Raw genomic sequence first — 18,114 nt, forward strand, 5'->3', positions numbered from 1 at the left:
AATCACACACTCTCTTGCAACGCAGAAGTAATTTCTGTGTTACATCTGTCATCAACATAGATTTGACAGAATGTTACACTCTCATAAAAATCACAGACCGACACACCTGACATTTATACTCTTTTTTTATACTTGTTTTCCGACATTCCTTTCTCTGCTTTTATCCATATGTACCCCCTTGTATGTAAATGCAGTTGCTGCAGTAGGTATTTATGGGCGACAATGTGCAGAGAGCAGCAAGTGTCTTTCTATTCCCAGTTTTACCAGCTCATCCAGGAGCACCAGTTTCTCAACCTTTGTTAGCGTTGACTTTATAATCAGCATTTTTCTCCTCGGGGCCTGGAGGTTGCACAGCTGAGGGGCTCGCACAAGAAAATAATGCATGCATCTAGGTGACAAATGCACTCATAAAGGCCCCACCTTCCTTTTCCCTCACACACACGTAATCACACACACGTGCACAAATGCAACCCTCAGTTAACTGCTACCAGTTGGTGTTGAAAGAGCTTTGGGAAGCCTTGCTTTGTCTCACCACACACTGAGTGACATGCTATGCACTGCGCCTACAGCGCAGAAACAGATAAACAGGCGGCCCTGCAGTGTGTCCTAAGGGTTTTGCGTGTGTTTCAGAATGTCCTGTCTCTGTCTCCCAGACTGCTTTGCTCCCTCCTCCTTCCTCCTCTTCCTCCTCCTCCTACTCCTGCTGCCCTTAATAATGGTGAGCAGTGAGTGAAGTGATATGTGGACAGCTAGTCATTAAGCTGTCAGAGAACAGCCTATGGTCCAAAACACTGTCATCTCCACTGAACAGACACTTCACCTTTCATATAAATCACTGGTCAGGTATCTTCCTTCTGTTTTCCCACTGGAATGTATCAGAGATTCAATAAATGTGCGTTTGACACCATTAGATCCAACAATAGCATTAAAACAATCCAACAATATCAATCACACATTTCAATTCAATTCATTTCATAACCGTTTTGCTGATACATGGCTCTGATATTAATGATTAAATCTTTTCATGTGCCTTTAACTTACAAACAACTTCTAGGTCATGATCTATACATCGATAACACACAGAACCAGGCAGTGGGCTATAATTGTACAGAATACTATTAACAGACAAACAGGTGGTACAGTTAAGACAACAGTAAAGACTTTATGGATAGCTAATGTTTTTCCAGACTGAGGGTGTAGGACTGAGGACTCTCACATAAATACACACAGAGCCTGAGGTGCAGTGGTCCTGTTTGAACATGCTTGCTCACTTTGGCATCCATCCAGAACTTAAGCATGTGCCAGATATATTTGTGTGTGCGTGTGTGTGTGTGCATGTGTGTTTCTGAGTGACAACCATACAAAGTGGATTTCTATTTGATTGTGTGGGTGCGCATGGGATTCGGTGTAATTCAATACAAAAATTGCTTTGGTGATGTTCATAAACATCTGCCAGTGGCGGAGATCCATTTTGTTTGACAGGTTTACAGACGTTTTTCTTGAAAAATTGTAGGCTACAGTTAGAACTTGTAGAGTTGCTAAGGGCCTATTCAGCTGTGTGAGCAGTGTGTGTATGTGTGTATGTGTGTGTGTGTGTGTGTGTGTGTGTGTGTGTGTGTGTGTGTGTGCGTATGCTGATGTGCATGTGTGATGTACAGAGGTGCTGAGGAAAGACAGGAGACACAGCTGTTCGGGGGACTTGGCGCCTGTGCTTGCATTAGCAAACATTTCTACAGCATCCTGCACTGTATGCACATTTGAAAGTTCACTACATCTCATAGCATGTGTAACTTATTCTGCACAGAGCATGGCACTCAGCATTTTTTTCAGTTTGCTTCAGACAGCTCTCCACATGGAACAAAGTTTCATCGGCTATTTAAGTAAATCTTAAATCTTAGCTCATCTTAATTTAAATTAGATCTGACTGTTTTATCTTGAGGCATATGAGTTAGGAATTATTTTGAAAGAAACAACACAGAGAAAACATCTTTTTTAATTTCACCCTCATCTGTATTCATCCTTTTTACTTTTACTCTTTTATCGATGCCTATCTCTGGTGATGAAGTTGGCCAGTTTGGTAAACTTCTGCTTATTCAGCTCCCCATCTTCATCATCATCAGTGCAGAGCATTAACTCCTCCACTGAATCATCATTCACATCTACAAGAAAAATAAAGTAAGAATGAAAGCTGGTTGGACTTTCTCCACTGGAAACTCCGCTGGAATTATACGCCTACACACTTGCGTGCAGCCACACAGAAACACACACACACATACACACACACACACACACACACACACACACACACACACACACACACACACACACACACACACCAACAACACACACACCTGGATCTGGCTGAACTCTTTGGGGAGGAGTTCCCTCAGCTCATCCGGGGCGAGGTAAACTCCATCTGAGCTGGAACTGAGAGGAACAGTGCAGCCAAGCTGGGACCAGAGCCATGCGGAGGTGGGATGAGGACTAGGGGGAGAGAGAGAGAGAGAGAGAGAGAGAGAGAGAGAGAGAGAGAGAGAGAGAGAGAGACAATATTAGCCCAACATTATTTAATATCTATATCACTGAATTAGCTAGAACTCTAGAGCAGTCAACGTCTCCTGGAGTAATGCTGGAGGGCAGAGAAATGAAATGTCTCCTGTATGCAGACGATCTGCTGATCCTCTCTCCACACCAACAAGGACTGCATCACAGCCCGACCCTTCTGGAGAACCACTGTAGGAACTGGGCTCTATCCATCAATCTGGAAAAAACGAAAATCATGATCTTTCAGAAAAAATCACGTTCTCAGGAAAATAAATACCAATTCGAACTGGGTGGAACAACTCTCAATCATGTAACCAGCTATAATTATCTGGGCCTGACAATCACTTCATCTGGGAAGTTTGACTTAGCAATAAGAAACTTAGCAGACAAGGCATGCAGAGCATATTATACAATAAGAAAATCACTGTATAGATTTAATCCTCCTATAAAAATCTGGTTGAAATATAGCACTATATGGTAGTGAAATCTGGGGCCCTAATTTCAAATGCAACTATGAAGCCTGGGACAAAAGCCAGACTGAAATTCTGCATTTGGAATTAGAAAATGGAAAATAGAAAAAACAACACAAGAAGAACATTATCACTATTGGCAAAAAGAAATCCAACTTATAAACAAAACTAAATGCTTCCAAAACCTTAAAACAAATTACAATTTGGCCCAGTATCTGATCAGAATCAAACAGCCCAGACAGAGGAAGCAGCCCACGATGTACAGACAGCCAGCTATAGAGACGGGCAGGCAGAGAAGAACCTGGCTGCCAAGAGAAGAAAGAGTGTGTGTGCACTGTGACTCAGGAGAAATAGAAATAGAAAGTGAAGAAGACTTCCTTCTCTCCTGTACCAAGTATTAACACATCAGGAACACATACTTTTCAAAAATCTCTGAAAGAATAGAGAACTTTCAAAATCTCAGTATCAACGAAAAAAAGGGTATCCTGCTTGGAGAAAATGTTGAAACAGTAGAACTCTGTGCTCAGTATGTGATGTCATGATGATGTCATGCCATAATCTAAGAAACGCATCAACTCTGTAAACTCTTCTTTAACTTTGCTTTTTTTTTTGTAATCATCACTGTTATTGTTGTTACTGTCCAGAAATATTCTATGTGATGAATCTATATATTTAATATGCAGTTTATTTCATTTTATTTTACTTTATTTCTATCTCATTTATGTTTGAATATGCTTTGGCAACATGTGCACATGTACGTCATGCCAATAAAGCTCCTTGAATTGAATTGAATTGAGAGAGAGAGAGAGACAGAGAGAGAGACAGACATAGAGAGATTTTTCCCAAGTTAAAAATCATGAAGAGCACAAAGATTGGCCCAGATGAACCAGACAGAATATGAAAGGTGTTATTTTTTTGACATGTCATTCCAGGTTTGTGACCAGACAAGTCAGTGTTAATATAAGGTGAACCTGTTGCTGACAAACCTTTCTCAGCGAGGACTGGAGAAACCAGACAAAGCATAGCCAATATCGTCCCCAAGTGGTGAACCTTCATCACTGCAGCCTCCTGCAGCAGACAGGACAGATTCAACTTGACACTTGAGAGCTCCAAAGCTCTGGTTTGGTTGCATCAAACTCACCACGAACGCAAAAAGAGTTAAATGCTGACGACAAACACACACAGGAAAACAGGCAGCCAAAACATTTGACTGTGGTTACACAACATCTATATTAAGCTCTTTTACATTTCAGAGAATGTTCTCTTTGTCACCTTGTCTGGGTGATGGACTGAGAATAGCCTGTTAAAACAATGTATGTCCTTCCTACCTGTTCTACTGGCTCAGATCATGTTATCATACACCGGCTGAACCCCTCCACCCCCGCCCCTTTCCTTGTCTGGTGTTCACACGTGATATGTATTTGGTGTTGTGCGGCTGTTTTTTAAACCTGGTCTGTCATTCTGTTGTTGTTGTGGTGTCTCAGGTGTCGTAAGGTGTGTCCTTGCTCTGAACAGAAAAGGATTTTTATATATTGAACCCTGTGGCACAAAGGATCCACTGTACCTGTTGTAGCAGCTCTGGCACATGGCAAACACACATTCAAGTTATTAATGACAAGCTTGCTCGTACATGCATCCCCCCCCCCCCCCCCCCCCCCCCCCCCCCCCACACACACACACACACACACACACACACACACACACACTCATAGAGGCACATCAATATTTACATGACATCTAAACAAGGAAAGAGTCCGTTTTATAATCCCTCCCAAAGCTTATTCTTCTGTTTACAGTCAATCAAAATTTGACAACTTCATCACACGCAACAATTAAACCTGCACTCACGTATGACAATCAAAAACATGTTTCTCTCTTTTGCTCCAGGGAAGGAACATGACAGGCTATGATGAAAAAAAAAACAATAGAGAGGTTTATAATTTGGTGTACTTTGATTTGTTGCGTAGGGGAGTTTACAACCAAGACACCTTGCTGTAATATCCAATGTAGATAAGAATGTTAATGACTGCCAGAACTGAATCAAGTAAGTGTCTGTGTCTTACCTGTATCAGATGAAGCAAGTGATGGATGGTGTTCTGGAGAATGAAGCAAGTGATGGATGGTGTTCTGGAGAAAGTGAAGTATAAGGAGGAGAGCGCCAACCACTTCTATACTTCTATACTGTTCTGTTGTTGCAGCAAACAGGTCAGAAAGTCACTGCATTCCCTATGGACTCTTGTTGAGTTTGCTGTCCTTGGTAATAGATGCAAAGGTTGTATAGTTTCTAGTGAACTACTGTTGATTGTTTGACACAAAAGTCACTCCGTGCTACAGTTATCAGTCATTTATTGTTTTTCTCATGACATGTTAGAAACATTCTGCCAGCAAGGCATAGCCTAAATTAGGAGATTCTGATTTCTGAGATGCTACAGTCTAAAGTCATTCAAGTGCTGTGCTGCGAGGAGTGAGACGAGGAGAGGAGTGTAGACTGGTCATTCAAGACAGAACAGAGAACAGAAAGCATGAAAGTAACAGCCAGAGCTCTGCATGATAACCCCACATCCCCCAACAAACACACACACACACACACACAATCCCATTATATATCAAAATACAGTCAGAGCCATCACTTTGTAAATATTACAATATAGACAAACTCTTGCATTTCACTGATACAGAATTAATTTCTTACATTCCCCAAACTTTACTGTAAATCAGCCAACTAAATCAACTACTGTCAGTTACAGTAGGAAAAACAAAAGTTAAATAAAAAAGCAAAGCTTATTAAAAGAAATAAGCTCTTAAAAGAAATAAGTAGTAGACTTTTATCATTACTTCAGCTGGTTACCTTGTCATCTATAGCCCTGTCCTAACTTCAGATCTGATCATTAATATTAATGTGCAATTCACAACACCACAGTATAAGACCGCACTGACCAAGTATCTACTTTTCTATCTTTCCTCAAAATGTAAAACACTGAAATGTATTTACATCAGCCAGCATAATGAGAATATCATTCCTTGGAATCTTTTTTGGTTTGATATCTGTTGTAATTTGAAGACATAGAGGCAACTGTGAGCGTGTTTACACATCTGAAATGCTACCCAAGTCCTTTTGAGATGCAAAACAGCAAATATGATGTAAAATACCAACAGGGACTGTATAGACACTGAGACACGTGATCCTGATGGAGTCGCAGAATACAATTCAACAAGCAAAGTTTGTTCACAATCTCCTATTCTGCATTATATACATCATTAACACTGACATTACATAGAAAATGAATTCTGAAGATAGAAAAGTAAACATACAGTACATTTGAGGTGCTTTTACATGGAGACAATCATTTATCTGCATATGTGTAAGTTATAGACCCTAGTTACACTTGACAACGGCATACAACTTTTGTCATCCAATCGTACCAGGACAAATTAAGTGACAAATGTAAAGGAACGAAAATCAGATTTTACTTGCATCGCAAACAGATTTTCCTAACCTGATATTGTGTTTGGTTCACCCTGTCAACAGTTTTCTGCATAGTCTGAAATCACTTCAGCCACAATGTCCATATGAGCAGGAAAAAGAGAAAAAGAGCAGGAAAAAATAATGCAGTCATAAATTTAATTAAATACAGCCACAGGAGATATTTTCTGGCCGTGCAGATGCAAAATAAAGAACAACAGATCTTTATGATCAGATCTCAAAAATTACGTTGAAATGACAAGTGTAACCGTGGTCATAGTTATAGTTCAATCAAGTGTCAAAGTTTGACAAATATCAAGGCAATTCATGAATAACACGTCCGGATCCTCACATTAGCTAGTGGTGAATGTAACTCACTTTTAGCTCTATAGATATAAGACAAACTTTGATCACTGGGTGAACTGTGCCTTTAACTGCTGTCTCCTTTACAATTTATTTACCAAGATTTGTTGCACGTGATTGGATGGTGACCCTCCGTGGTGGCGGCTCCTCTATGCTCCGATTGGCCACCAGATCCTGCAGTTGCAGGGCCCCTCCGCCAATGAAACAGAAGGCCGGACAGACAGGGGCAGAGCAATCCACATGCCCCTCCCACAGGACACGCAGAGAGTGGGCATCATAGAAAGTGACACGTCCTTTGTCAAAGTCCAGACACACACCCAGTCGGGGGGGCAGAGGGGCGGTGTGCGGGTTAGGCAGGTTACCGTGGCTGCTGTGGTGGGAGTTTGCTCCTCCCTGGCTCTGGCTGTGCCCCTGGCCCTGACTTTGACCATGTCCTTTGGGGAGCAGGATCTTGCCCATACCCATGGTGAGGAAGCAGAAGGGAGGAGAGTCCTGGCCATCCTCTGCCCCACTGTCATGGCCACTGTCAGGGTCACACCTGGAGGGAGAGGTGGAGAGGAGGAGAGGAGAGAGAGAAGCAATGACAGAAAAGCAAAGGGGAGGAGGAAAAGACTCTTTTAACTGACATGAAATGTATGAATTGGAAAATTATCATATTATTATTTGGAGCTCTGCCTTCCCACCACAACTAAAATAACATATCTATTTAATTCCCATGTTTAGATTTTTTTTTTAACTGCAAGGAAAACTTTCAAAGTTTCAGAATACATATTGACATTATAATGGCCTCTGTCAATCAGTATGACAATGGTAAATGTATACTATTCATGTTTCTGTCGCAGCGCATGCCTTTTGTTTTTGTAAGAAATAAGGATTGCTCATTTAACCAAAACTATGGTTAAATCATGAATGGCTATGATAAATCAAACAATATATAAGACAATATATAAGGGACTAGAGGAGACAAAATACCGAGGACTGGCCATGTCCTGGGGGAGATGAAACCACTCTTGTAGCTTAGCCTCCTGTCCTACACCCACCTGAGAGAGAGAGAGAGAGAGAGAGAGAGAGAGAGAGTGAGAGAGAGAGAGAGAGAGAGAGAGAGAGAGAGAGAGAGAGAGAGAGAGAGAGAGAGAGAGAGAGACAGAGACAGAGACAGACAGAAAATTTTAGTCATATAAGTCCATTTTGAGTCCAGTTTGATGGACTAAGCTGATTCCGTATATACATTATATTAGCAAACCAACAGACCAACAGGCATCATCCCTCTCACCTTGACCAGGTAGGAGCCAGGCTCCACTGAGCATGCCCAGTAGTGTCTGCCTTGAGTGACAGCCAAGTCGGCCACCAGCAGGTCAGAAGTCAAGTGGCAGGAGGTGAGTGTGCGGTCAGCGGCCTGCAGGAGGGAGAGGCCCGGCACGCTGCGGGCGTAGGTCTGGCCTTTACCCAGCGCCAGCCTGTCAGCGTGCAAACCCCAACGAGAGTCCAGGGAGAAACTCAACACTGGCAGGAGGGGAAGGGAGGCAGATCAGGAGGGACAGGAGGGGTAAGGAGAGAGAGAGAGAGGTGGAAAGGAAAGTAAAGAGTCAGGAGGGAGGAGGGGTTAGATCCTGAAGCAGGGACAGAGTCAGACTACAGCGAGTCTGAATACATAATGGAAAAGAGCTAAGGAGGAGTGGGAGGAGAAACAGAATAAGAGGCAGATCAAGAGAGAAGGTGTATTTGAGAGAAAAGGGAGAATAACACCCAATAAATGCTGGAGTAGAGGGAAGAGAAACGTTGACACAAATTAGTCCTATGGAGGAAGCAGTTGCAGGAAGGAAGTAAGAAGTGGCTATAATAGTAAAAGTGAGAAATAGAGTAGAGCTGAGTACATGGTAACCTTCACTCAGTCTAACCACCCATTATTTAAACTGATCAAATATTGTGAACTTATTGATCAAATTAATTTTAGTAAATGTCAAGGGATGACTATGTATAATAAAAAGATGGTAAAGGGGTAAAACAAAGAAAGAAAGATTTTTTTGAGAGTATAGAGGGAAGAATGGAAGAGGCAGAGTGGGATGAAACTAGAATGCAAAACAGAAGGAGAAGGTTTGGTGCAGAAGCTACAAGTAAAAAAAGATGAGGGAACTGAGGAAATCAAGGGATGGAGAGAAAAGAGATATCAAAATTAGTAAAAATGCAAAAAATATATAAATATATAAAGCCATTTAATATAGTAGTAATTTAGAGTAATATAGAGTTTTAAAACCTTATTTTTCTTAAAACAAGTGAAAAAAATCTGTCAGTGTGGTGACATAATTTCATTTTTTTATTGCAAATCAGCTTATTTCAAGATTATTCTTGAATCAAATGCCATTTTCTTGATACTAATGATGCCTTATTCTGCCGTGTTACATGATACTGACATTTGTTTCTTTAAAATTAATGAAACAAGTGAAACTGCATTGGAAACAAAAAGAATGATCCCATTTTAAGGAGAATACGATTTTAAAACTGAATATAAGACAAAATGATTGTTAAATGGACATTCTTCCCCAGTGACTGAAATGCGTAACCTTTGTGCGACTCATATAGGTGGATATCTCACCTGGTGCTGGTGGAGTGTGCAGGTAAACCTCTTCACTGTACTCTCCAAACCCGGCCTTGTTGCAGCCTCTCACCCTTAGCACATACACACTGTCCATCTCCAGTCTGTCAACCACAGCACTGGTCCCTCCCACTTCGTCTAGACGCAGCCATGCCGTTGCAGCATTAGGGGATCTGGTCCCGCCCCACGTGGCTCCGGTCACTCCCGTCCGCCGCTGGTACTCAACAGAGAAGTGCCAGGCTGGGGCCGAGTCCTGAGGGAGGCGCCAGCACAGGAACAGCTGGTCATACGCTAGTGTCTTCTGGGTGTCAATTACAGGGGCCAGTGGGGCTGTGGAAGAACAAAAAAGCAAAAGACACAGAAGCAGATTAAATGAATTTATCACAGTAAAATGTAATTTCACTTCTACCTGGTTTACATCATAGAAACTCAGACGCCCGCATAACCCACCATGTATGAACTCCAAGCTGCTGATGAGCTTGAGCTCTTTGGATGCATCAAGCTGAAAGTGCCTGAAGGAGGGATCAGCAGAGAGAGAGAAACACTGGAGGTTCTCTATGGCCTTCACCAGCCTGGGGGGGAGAGATAGACAGAGAGGGGGGAGGGGGACAGTGAAGTAAGATGATTAAAAAAAAAAGTAATGATTAAAAAAAAATACAAAAAGGGATCCAATTACAAGTGAAAACAGAATCAAACCTAATGAACTTAAAAAAAACATCTCACCTTAAAACAAGACTCAGAGTAAAAAAAAAGAGCAGCATGTAACCCATTCCTTCCTCCTACGTTTATGATTCAACTAGATGTGTGTGGTGTTGTGTTTGGACCTGCTGTGAGTGACTCTGGCGGCCTGTACGAAGCAGGGTGGATCAGTCTCTTTGAGCAGCTCCTGGGTGTAGGCCATCAGGCCCGCATGCTCCAGCAGCCCTCTCCTCTCTGACACCTGGACAGACAGGACCTCCCACCTCCTGCTGCGGGCCCCCTCCAGGGCCAGGGCCAGAGCCCCCTGACGCTCCGCCAGAGCGGCCCCCAGCTCCCGGATACAGTGGGTCAGCTGCTCCTGAGCCACCGCACTGTTCACCTGCAGAGGGAGAGGGAGGGGGAACACATGCATGGAGACAGGGGAAGAAATGAAGAGAGAGTGCGGGAAATACGTTGCTGTTGAGTGAGAAAGACAATGATGGATTAGGAATGTAAACAAACACACAGATGGATACTTTGATAAAGCAGAGAGAGCGAAGTGGGGAAAAGATAGTTCACCTCCATCTGGGTGATAACGCTTTCCAGTTGAGTGATCTGGCTCTGTACTTTCTCCTGGTTGGCCAGGATGTAGTTGATCTCCTTGATGATCTTGTCCTACAGGACCAACACCAAAGTTGACATTTCCGAGGTTACCAACATCAGGACCCTAACACAGCCCAAACAGACTAAAGAGACAAACTGACTGGCTGAGGTTCAGGACCAGTACCCACCTTGAGGGCCTGGTAGGCCTGTGCTATAGGCAGCACTTTGTGTCCATGGTGGATGCGACGGAGTTTACAAAGTGGGCACAGCAACTTCTGGCAGTTACGGCAGTACCACAGCAATCTCTCCTGCTCATGCTCTGTGCAGGTTAGGACCTAGAGGCCAAAAGAGGAGTAAGGCACAATGACAATAGAAAATAAGCTATATCATGCACACAAAACACAATCACCCACAAACATACACAGACAAACCTTTGGCCTAAAGTTGTTGGTGGGTAGAATGTGTTCATGCTGGGCTCGGGGTGTTCCCCAGGGGTGGTAGAGTTTGAAACACTCGTTGCAGAAGTTGGACTTGCAGTCAGCGCAGCCCTTAGTGGCCTCCAGAGACTGGGGCGGCTTACAGAAACCACACATGATGGCAACGCTGCCCAGACTCACTGTGTGCCTGTACCTAGAGGGCAGACGAGGGGGGAGAGGGAGAGAAGGGTAGGTGTTAGAGCCAGTTTTGTTTTGTTTCAAGACCAATGTTGCCACCTATAGGTGAAAGGTTGAAAAGAAAATATAGGAGCAGATGGCTCGCAGTGCCCCAGCCAATTAACTGAATCAGGTGTGCACAAGTAGTAGCTGGAAGACGCCGTCGAGACACAGTTCTCAACCACAAATGCAGAAAGTAGTAGAATATAAATGAAAATAAGTGTAAAGAAAGGAATAGTTAACAGGAAGAAGAACGTTTTATTTGAGTTTTGCTCCTTTTGATTTGACTTGTAAAGGCCTGTTTTATTTTTATGAATGTATTTGAGTTTACTTTGTTCGGAGCAGGCCAAGATAAGCAACACCAACAAGAAGACATCAAGACATCAACAAACTGTGAGTAACTAAAGTTGTTAATAGAAGAAGCCACGACAGTAGGGCTTAGGCAGTTCTGCAACAATAAAATGATGCTGTAAAATGACGTAAAACAAAGAAAGACAGAAAGGAAATTTGTAGGTTGAAAACTTGAAGACAAAGAAGATTGAGCTCATTTAAGTCCATCCCACTCTCTTTTCAGTAGTTGGGAGTGTAACTCTTTAACTTCCTGACCTGGATACATCACCAGCAGCTGCCTGCGTTAGTGCATCCTGAGCAGTAAAACATGCATCGTCACACTTTCCTGACCAAACACAACCACTGCCTGGGGAGGGAGCAGCTGCACCCATCAAACTGCTGCGTGTGAAACTGGGAAACTGCCTATCCCCATAACTCTCTCTCTCTCTTTCTCTCTCTCTCTGATGTCAACACCCCAGCACTGCTGCATCCCAGCACTCTTTTCCAAAGTAGCCTCCCTCTCACTTTGATCTTCTATTTGAACTGATCAGATGAGAGAATGGGATATTCATTCTGATCAGTATGATAGAGGGATAAGAGCTCATTCAGTGTAATGCTGGTAAAATTTAACCATTTTATCACCGCCGCTCCACACTGCAGTTTTAAGCTGTCCCTGCAATCTGCTCATAGGCTTAGCCTTGGATCAGGAGTAAAGGAAGGATTCTTTATTGAAACTCCTTCCAGCGAATGATTTCCTGTCTCATTTATAAAGCAGTATTGACTGCCCCCCCTCATTCACTGCCTTTCTTCATTTCCTGCAGGACTGGTTAAAGGGATTGTTTTTTTCTCAGTGATGTATACAAGCATCCCATCGTTTCTGATCTCCGTTAGTGGTCAGCTGAGGATGAGAGATAGGAGGAAAACCACCACAGGTCATGTTGGAGAGTCATAGACAGCAACATCTGTGCTGCCTGTGCCTGTGTCTGGGTCTGTGTGCGCCTGTGTCTGTGTGTGGGTGTCACGTTGTGTGTCTGTGTGTGTGCATACCTCTCGACAATGCGCTCCAGAGTGAGGTTGCGGAGGCACTCTGTCAGTCCTCTCTCTCCCAGCTCCACGTCCTGCTGACAGGAAGGGCATGGGAACAGCATGGGGGGAGGGGCCACGTCCTTCCGCCTGCGCCCCGGGTACGTCCCACACACTGGGAGGAGAAGGACGCAGGGGCAGAGGAGAGATGAGGGACGGACAAGGAGAGAGGGATGGATGGAGATGGAGATGGAGGAGAGAAACAAGTGAGGATTTAAGGTGTGGAAAATGTATTCAGATGGAGGAGTGATAGAGTCAAAGAGGGGTAAAAGAAGAGAAGAGAGAGGTTGATGAGAGAAGCTAAAAAGATGGAGATTCTTATTCCTCCCTCACCTGGATATACAGTAGAGCGCTGTGATAAATAGAAAAAGGGTAGACAAGATGGCTGCTCACTGTGGAGGAAACAGTATTTGCTTACACACACACACTCTCTGAAAACACACCTGCTCAACAGATCCTCACCTCCTTCTCTGCCTCCTTTCGTCTCCCTTGCTCCACATATAGTTAAATAAGTCCTAAGAAAAATAAATAATGCTATAAATACTGATGTGTCAGCTCAGAAACCGAGATGCTCACCGGACAGTGACGTCATATCAGATCATGCTCTTTGCATTTTTAGATGATGATGTCACTCTGGGTAACTTTGCAGTCATCTGCTTGGACGCTGATATGATTCAGTCTTTCTCTCTCACACACATAAAAACTCACACTCTCGCAAAGCTTATCACTAGGCCAATTACCATCCCACTCAGTTATAACCACCTGAAACTGCAAACGAACACACACACACACACATACACACACCACACCTACTCCACACCTGTTCTGAGGACCCGCTCCAGACGGTCGGGGGTCCTGGGTGTGGGTCTGCGTGCCTGGCGCGGGGAGCGTGTGTTGGGGGTGGAGGCCGGCGAGTTGGGCTCCGGGGGCAGGTCTGGAGGAGGATAGCCTCTCTGCACCAACACCTCAGCCACACACAGCAGACACACGCTGTGCTGGCATGGCAGGAGGATGGGCTGCTTCACCATCTCGTCACACACCGGGCAATGCAGCTCCTGTTCCATACTCTTCATGTTGGACTGGAGGAGAGTAGAGTAGAGTAGAGTATAGTAGTGTAGTGTAGAGGAGAGGAGAGGAGAGGAGAGCAGAGGAGAGGAGAGGAGATAACAGAGGTGGTGGGGGGGAATTAACGTAAAACTGAGACAGGAGCCAGATCAGATAAAGGCTGAGTCATTGGAATAAGTAAAGGATCACTTGCTCTTTACATTCTACACATCCTGTGTGCTGCAAAAACTAAAAAATATATGGAGGAGAGACACGGCAAACCTGTGTAGGAGTGGAGAACGAGAAAGGGAGAAAGTGAAGAGACTCTGGTTAAGTATTGATGTTAGACATACAGAGCACAGGGAGGGCAGACGTGGGAAAAGAAGTATAAATATCCTTTCCTGACTTCAGGTGCTAGCCAGTCTCCTACAATATGAATAGAGTCTTCTAGCTTCACCCTTCTGTTCTGCCTGTTAACAAATCTGATATAGAATTAGGTTAGCAAGCTCAGGCGAAGTAGGCCTTGGTCACTGAGTACAAGGCCTATATCCAAGAAAGGGGATTTCATTCTTGCATCAAAGGGATAAAAACAGATTTCGGTTTAGATTACCTCTACACAGTTCGCGACCGTGTGCCCCGGTTTTACACAAGCGTTGCTGATCGAGGCCGTGGTCCAGCGCTGCAGCTGCTAGGCGCTGCATCCCGTTTCTATGACAACGCGCATCATCTCTGCTTTCTCATCGTGCGGCCAGCATTTGAAGCATCGTAAGCCAGCATTTGAAGCTACTGTTAGTCTATATATATATTTTTTTGCTTGCTCATATCATACCCCCAGTGCTTTATGTGATGAGGCGAGGTTTACATATTGTGTGTATCTGGTCATCTGTGGCCTTGTCTTCATGTTTCCACCCACAGTGCTGGAGCACAACCAAAAAGCAAACCGTCTCTCTTTGATTCAAGAGATGCCAAAAAAATGTTTCAATGGAGAAAAATGCCTTGCATTCCTAGATGACAGGCTAACTGTGTGTGGATCTGGTTCGGGTGGGGGATGCTGGAAAATGCCGGGATGAAAAGGAAGGATGAAAGACATAAGGCATTTCTAACATCCCGTTAAAAATAAACACACGTAGAAAGGATCGAACAAAACAGCCTAATATAACGAGCGTCATACTTACACTGATGCGAACCAACGCGTCCATTATCGAGGTAAAGGTTTGTAACTCCGCTTCTGCCATGCCTTCACAATGCCAATGTCTATGCTTCTCTCAGCGATAGGGCGACTAAATCCGTTTCTGGGGAAGCCAGGGAAATGCCAGTCGTCCCAAGGTAAAGCAAGCCTCGGCCTGGACTGGTGAATATACGACAGGTTTGGTCTAATTGATTTGGTCTGCTGGATAGGAGCTGTGGCGCACACTCTGTTCTGTTTCGCTCCTCTCGATGGGGACTCGCTCATAGAAACAGGAAGGGAGGGGGGATTTGGAAGTGTCTGGCTTATATCGCAGCCGCATTGCCCTAACGAAAAACACTACAATTTCCTATACTAGCCTCTTAGATGTGTGTCTGTGGTACTCGGTAGTAATTAAGTATAGCGACCTGATCGTACATTATGGCATGTTATCTCATCTGGTATCATAATATTCCTATAATATATAGGCTATGCTCTTATAGTTTTGCCGTGAATGTGTGTAGGCCTATAATATGATTAATATAGTTCTGTTTACAGTAATTTCTATTATGTTACAAGAGTGATCCATTTTGTATTCATGTTTTTTAGCCTACTTCCGAATAATTAATTAGCAAATCAATTCCTCCGAATAAGATTCCTTGTTGTTTTTCTCAGGGGTTTGGGGGCATCCGTATAGTAAAACGTATTCTATACAAAATTGTTTGTGGTCCAGTAAACTGTCTCGCCATTAGATGGCAGTATTACGTAAGAAAATAAAGAAACAGGCATTTAGAAGCAGTGCTCTTCAATTGTTGTCCGTGTCCGGAACCTTTGATTGTTAGTTGTTCATGAAACCGGTCAGTAATGAAGAATGCACCCCGCATTAAGTTGTTGTAGCAACCATTTAGACCATTTAGTAGCAACAACAAAGGAGTCGCGTCTCTGTAGTTAGTCAGTATTAGTTGAGATAGCGAGGTATTAAGCAAGTTAACGGTTCTTAGTTTAACCAGATACAGTATAATATTGACTTAAGTTGGGACTTTGGTTAAACCTCGAGCAATTTGATTGGCGTTAGCCTCGGATAGCTTAACGGACTGTGAGTGCGCTATACCAGCTCTGTGGCGTTAACGTCATATAATGTTAGTATGTCTTGTCAATTATAATTAATATTTCGCCCCTAGGCAGTACAGTTTGTACAATATAATGTTTTTACCCGCTGTCTGACTCTACAGAGCTGCAACGTTAGCAGCACCTGGCCAGGCGAGCCATGTCCGCAGTCAGCAGCCTTGTCCCAGCACGGTTCCTGACGATCACAGCCCACCTTGTCATCGTTATTACAATATTTTGGTCGAGGGTAAGTAAAGCAGAATATTTCCGCCTACTCTTATAAATGATGATCATTTAACGTTAAATATCCTATGGGTTTTTTCAGAACTGTTGTGTAGATTTCGTACCACTTCAGTATCACCGTTATCTCTTCTCATTTCATCACTCAACCTCAGCTACAAGTCTTTGTCATGTAGTCAACTGAGCTGTTAGTGACGTTTGTTTCACAGGAAAACAACGTTAAAGCCTGCTTGCCTTTGGATTTCACGCAAGAGCAATACGACGATGAAGACACGAAGTAAGACAGAGTTTGTTACACATACGCACGCATGCACAAGCGCGCGCGCAGACACACAAATAAATGTGTCTGTCTCTGTCTCAGGTTGGTGGTTGCATTGGCAGTCACCCTCGGTCTGTTTGCTGTAGAGCTTGCTGGCTTCTTCTCGGGCGTGTCCATGTTCAACTGCAGCCAGGGTCTCCTGTGTATCCTTTACATTGACTCATTAATGTAGTCATTGATATACCGACAAGTGAACACAAAACAAATATTCAGATGGTTCTGGATCTCAATAGTAAAGATTTTGTTTTGTCTAAAATCATGTCTCATGCAGTTATAATTGTGATGTTTATAGCAGGCCTTCAAGCTTGATGCTGGCATCTGCAATGCCATATGCTTCCCATAGCAAAGAATGGGAGATATGGATTAATCTGCCCCTTACTGAGAAATGCTGCAATACAAGCCAGTGAATTAGTCCCAGCTAAATTGTCTGTTGGTACAGATCTAATATCTAATCAGACGTCTGTTGCAAAGTGAAGCAGCAGGATTAAGAGATAAGAGCTATTAAAAATATAAGGCAATCTGGTCTTTGGTTATGATTCCATGACTCCAATCTACTATAGCAACAGCAGCCCATGCCAGTGCCTCAGTGTCTCTGCTTTTCTTTCTATTTGAGCAATGGGAGTGTGACATCTACTGGTGGATCCTTGCCATTTGCAGGTCAGTGCGTATTATGTATGCATTTCTCCAAAACTGTTTTTTTTTTCCCTGACTGAAGTTTCACCCAGCACTGGCTGTCCACTGCAGCGCTTCGGTCTCCTTGTCTTTCTATGTATTTCAGAAGTGGGAATGCTGGACATATTGGGTTATTTTTGCCTTCTGCAGGTTGGTGCATGTGTGTTGACGGGGTGGGGTGGATGCAAGAGTGAGAGCAAAAACAAGTAAGGACATGTACCTACGTATGTGCTATGGCTGTGAATGTCTTAAAATTTTCTCTCTCTCTCCCTCTCTCCATTCTATCTCTATGTGTCTTTCTCTCCTTCCAGTGTACTCCCTGCATTCGTGGAGTTTCTTCTATTTATTGCTGTTTTTGGACTGAAGAAAAAGCCACTATAAGAGAGGCCCATTGTGTGAAACATTACAAGTCGGTGTGGCTGTAATTGAACATTCCTGACCCAGTGTACAGACAGAGATCTAGTTATGTGGATGATTAATGATGTACCAAGAAATGAAATGTGATTTTGACTGAGCTAGATAGAAACTGCCCTAGACACATATAGCCTACTGTAACATCAAAAATCAAAGGACCCTACAAGTCACCAACTGTCCAGAATGTTTTTATTGTCGTGTTTAGTTTTAGCTGGGCTTGCTTTAGTTTTGATGTGTGTGCCAAGAAGTTATTTGTAACTAGTTTTATTTGTCAAGGAAAAAAAATATGTCTGTCAAATGTCCATGAAAAGGAGAAGTTTCTTACAATGTTCTTGTCATTTCAAATATATTTTGTATTTTCTTAACGTGGCGG

At 43.3% G+C, this 18,114-nt stretch overlaps 2 protein-coding genes across 3 annotated transcripts; one reads left to right on the top strand and one right to left on the bottom strand.

The window, feature by feature from the left end:
* Positions 1–6,930: 6,930 nt before the first annotated feature.
* Positions 6,931–15,059, bottom strand: trim46a (tripartite motif containing 46a). The gene is made up of 12 exons (XM_071512929.1): positions 15,000–15,059; positions 13,601–13,859; positions 12,745–12,895; positions 11,146–11,344; positions 10,903–11,049; positions 10,691–10,786; positions 10,258–10,511; positions 9,884–10,005; positions 9,434–9,763; positions 8,114–8,343; positions 7,813–7,880; positions 6,931–7,378 (listed from the first exon to the last, which is right to left on the bottom strand). Exons 1-12 carry the CDS (start codon positions 15,057–15,059, stop codon positions 6,931–6,933), a joined length of 2,364 nt encoding a protein of 787 aa, XP_071369030.1.
* An 823-nt stretch (positions 15,060–15,882) lies between these two features.
* tmem107l (transmembrane protein 107 like) lies at positions 15,883–18,061 on the top strand. 2 transcript variants are annotated; one of them, XM_071512922.1, is made up of 6 exons: positions 15,883–16,128; positions 16,222–16,343; positions 16,546–16,613; positions 16,698–16,798; positions 17,216–17,312; positions 17,639–18,061. In XM_071512922.1, exons 2-6 carry the CDS (start codon positions 16,257–16,259, stop codon positions 17,706–17,708), a joined length of 423 nt encoding a protein of 140 aa, XP_071369023.1. In that variant the 5' UTR covers positions 15,883–16,128; positions 16,222–16,256; the 3' UTR covers positions 17,709–18,061. The 2 variants fall into 2 exon arrangements, with proteins under 2 accessions (XP_071369023.1, XP_071369022.1); XM_071512921.1 differs by lacking the exon at positions 17,216–17,312 and adding an exon at positions 17,381–17,477.
* Positions 18,062–18,114: the final 53 nt, after the last annotated feature.

Source organism: Centroberyx affinis, unplaced genomic scaffold, assembly GCF_046629955.1.
Source record: "Centroberyx affinis isolate AG114_WGS23_722 - 3 ecotype Tasmania unplaced genomic scaffold, CSIRO-AGI_Caff_v1 ptg006633l_1, whole genome shotgun sequence".
NCBI lineage: Eukaryota > Metazoa > Chordata > Actinopteri > Beryciformes > Berycidae > Centroberyx > Centroberyx affinis.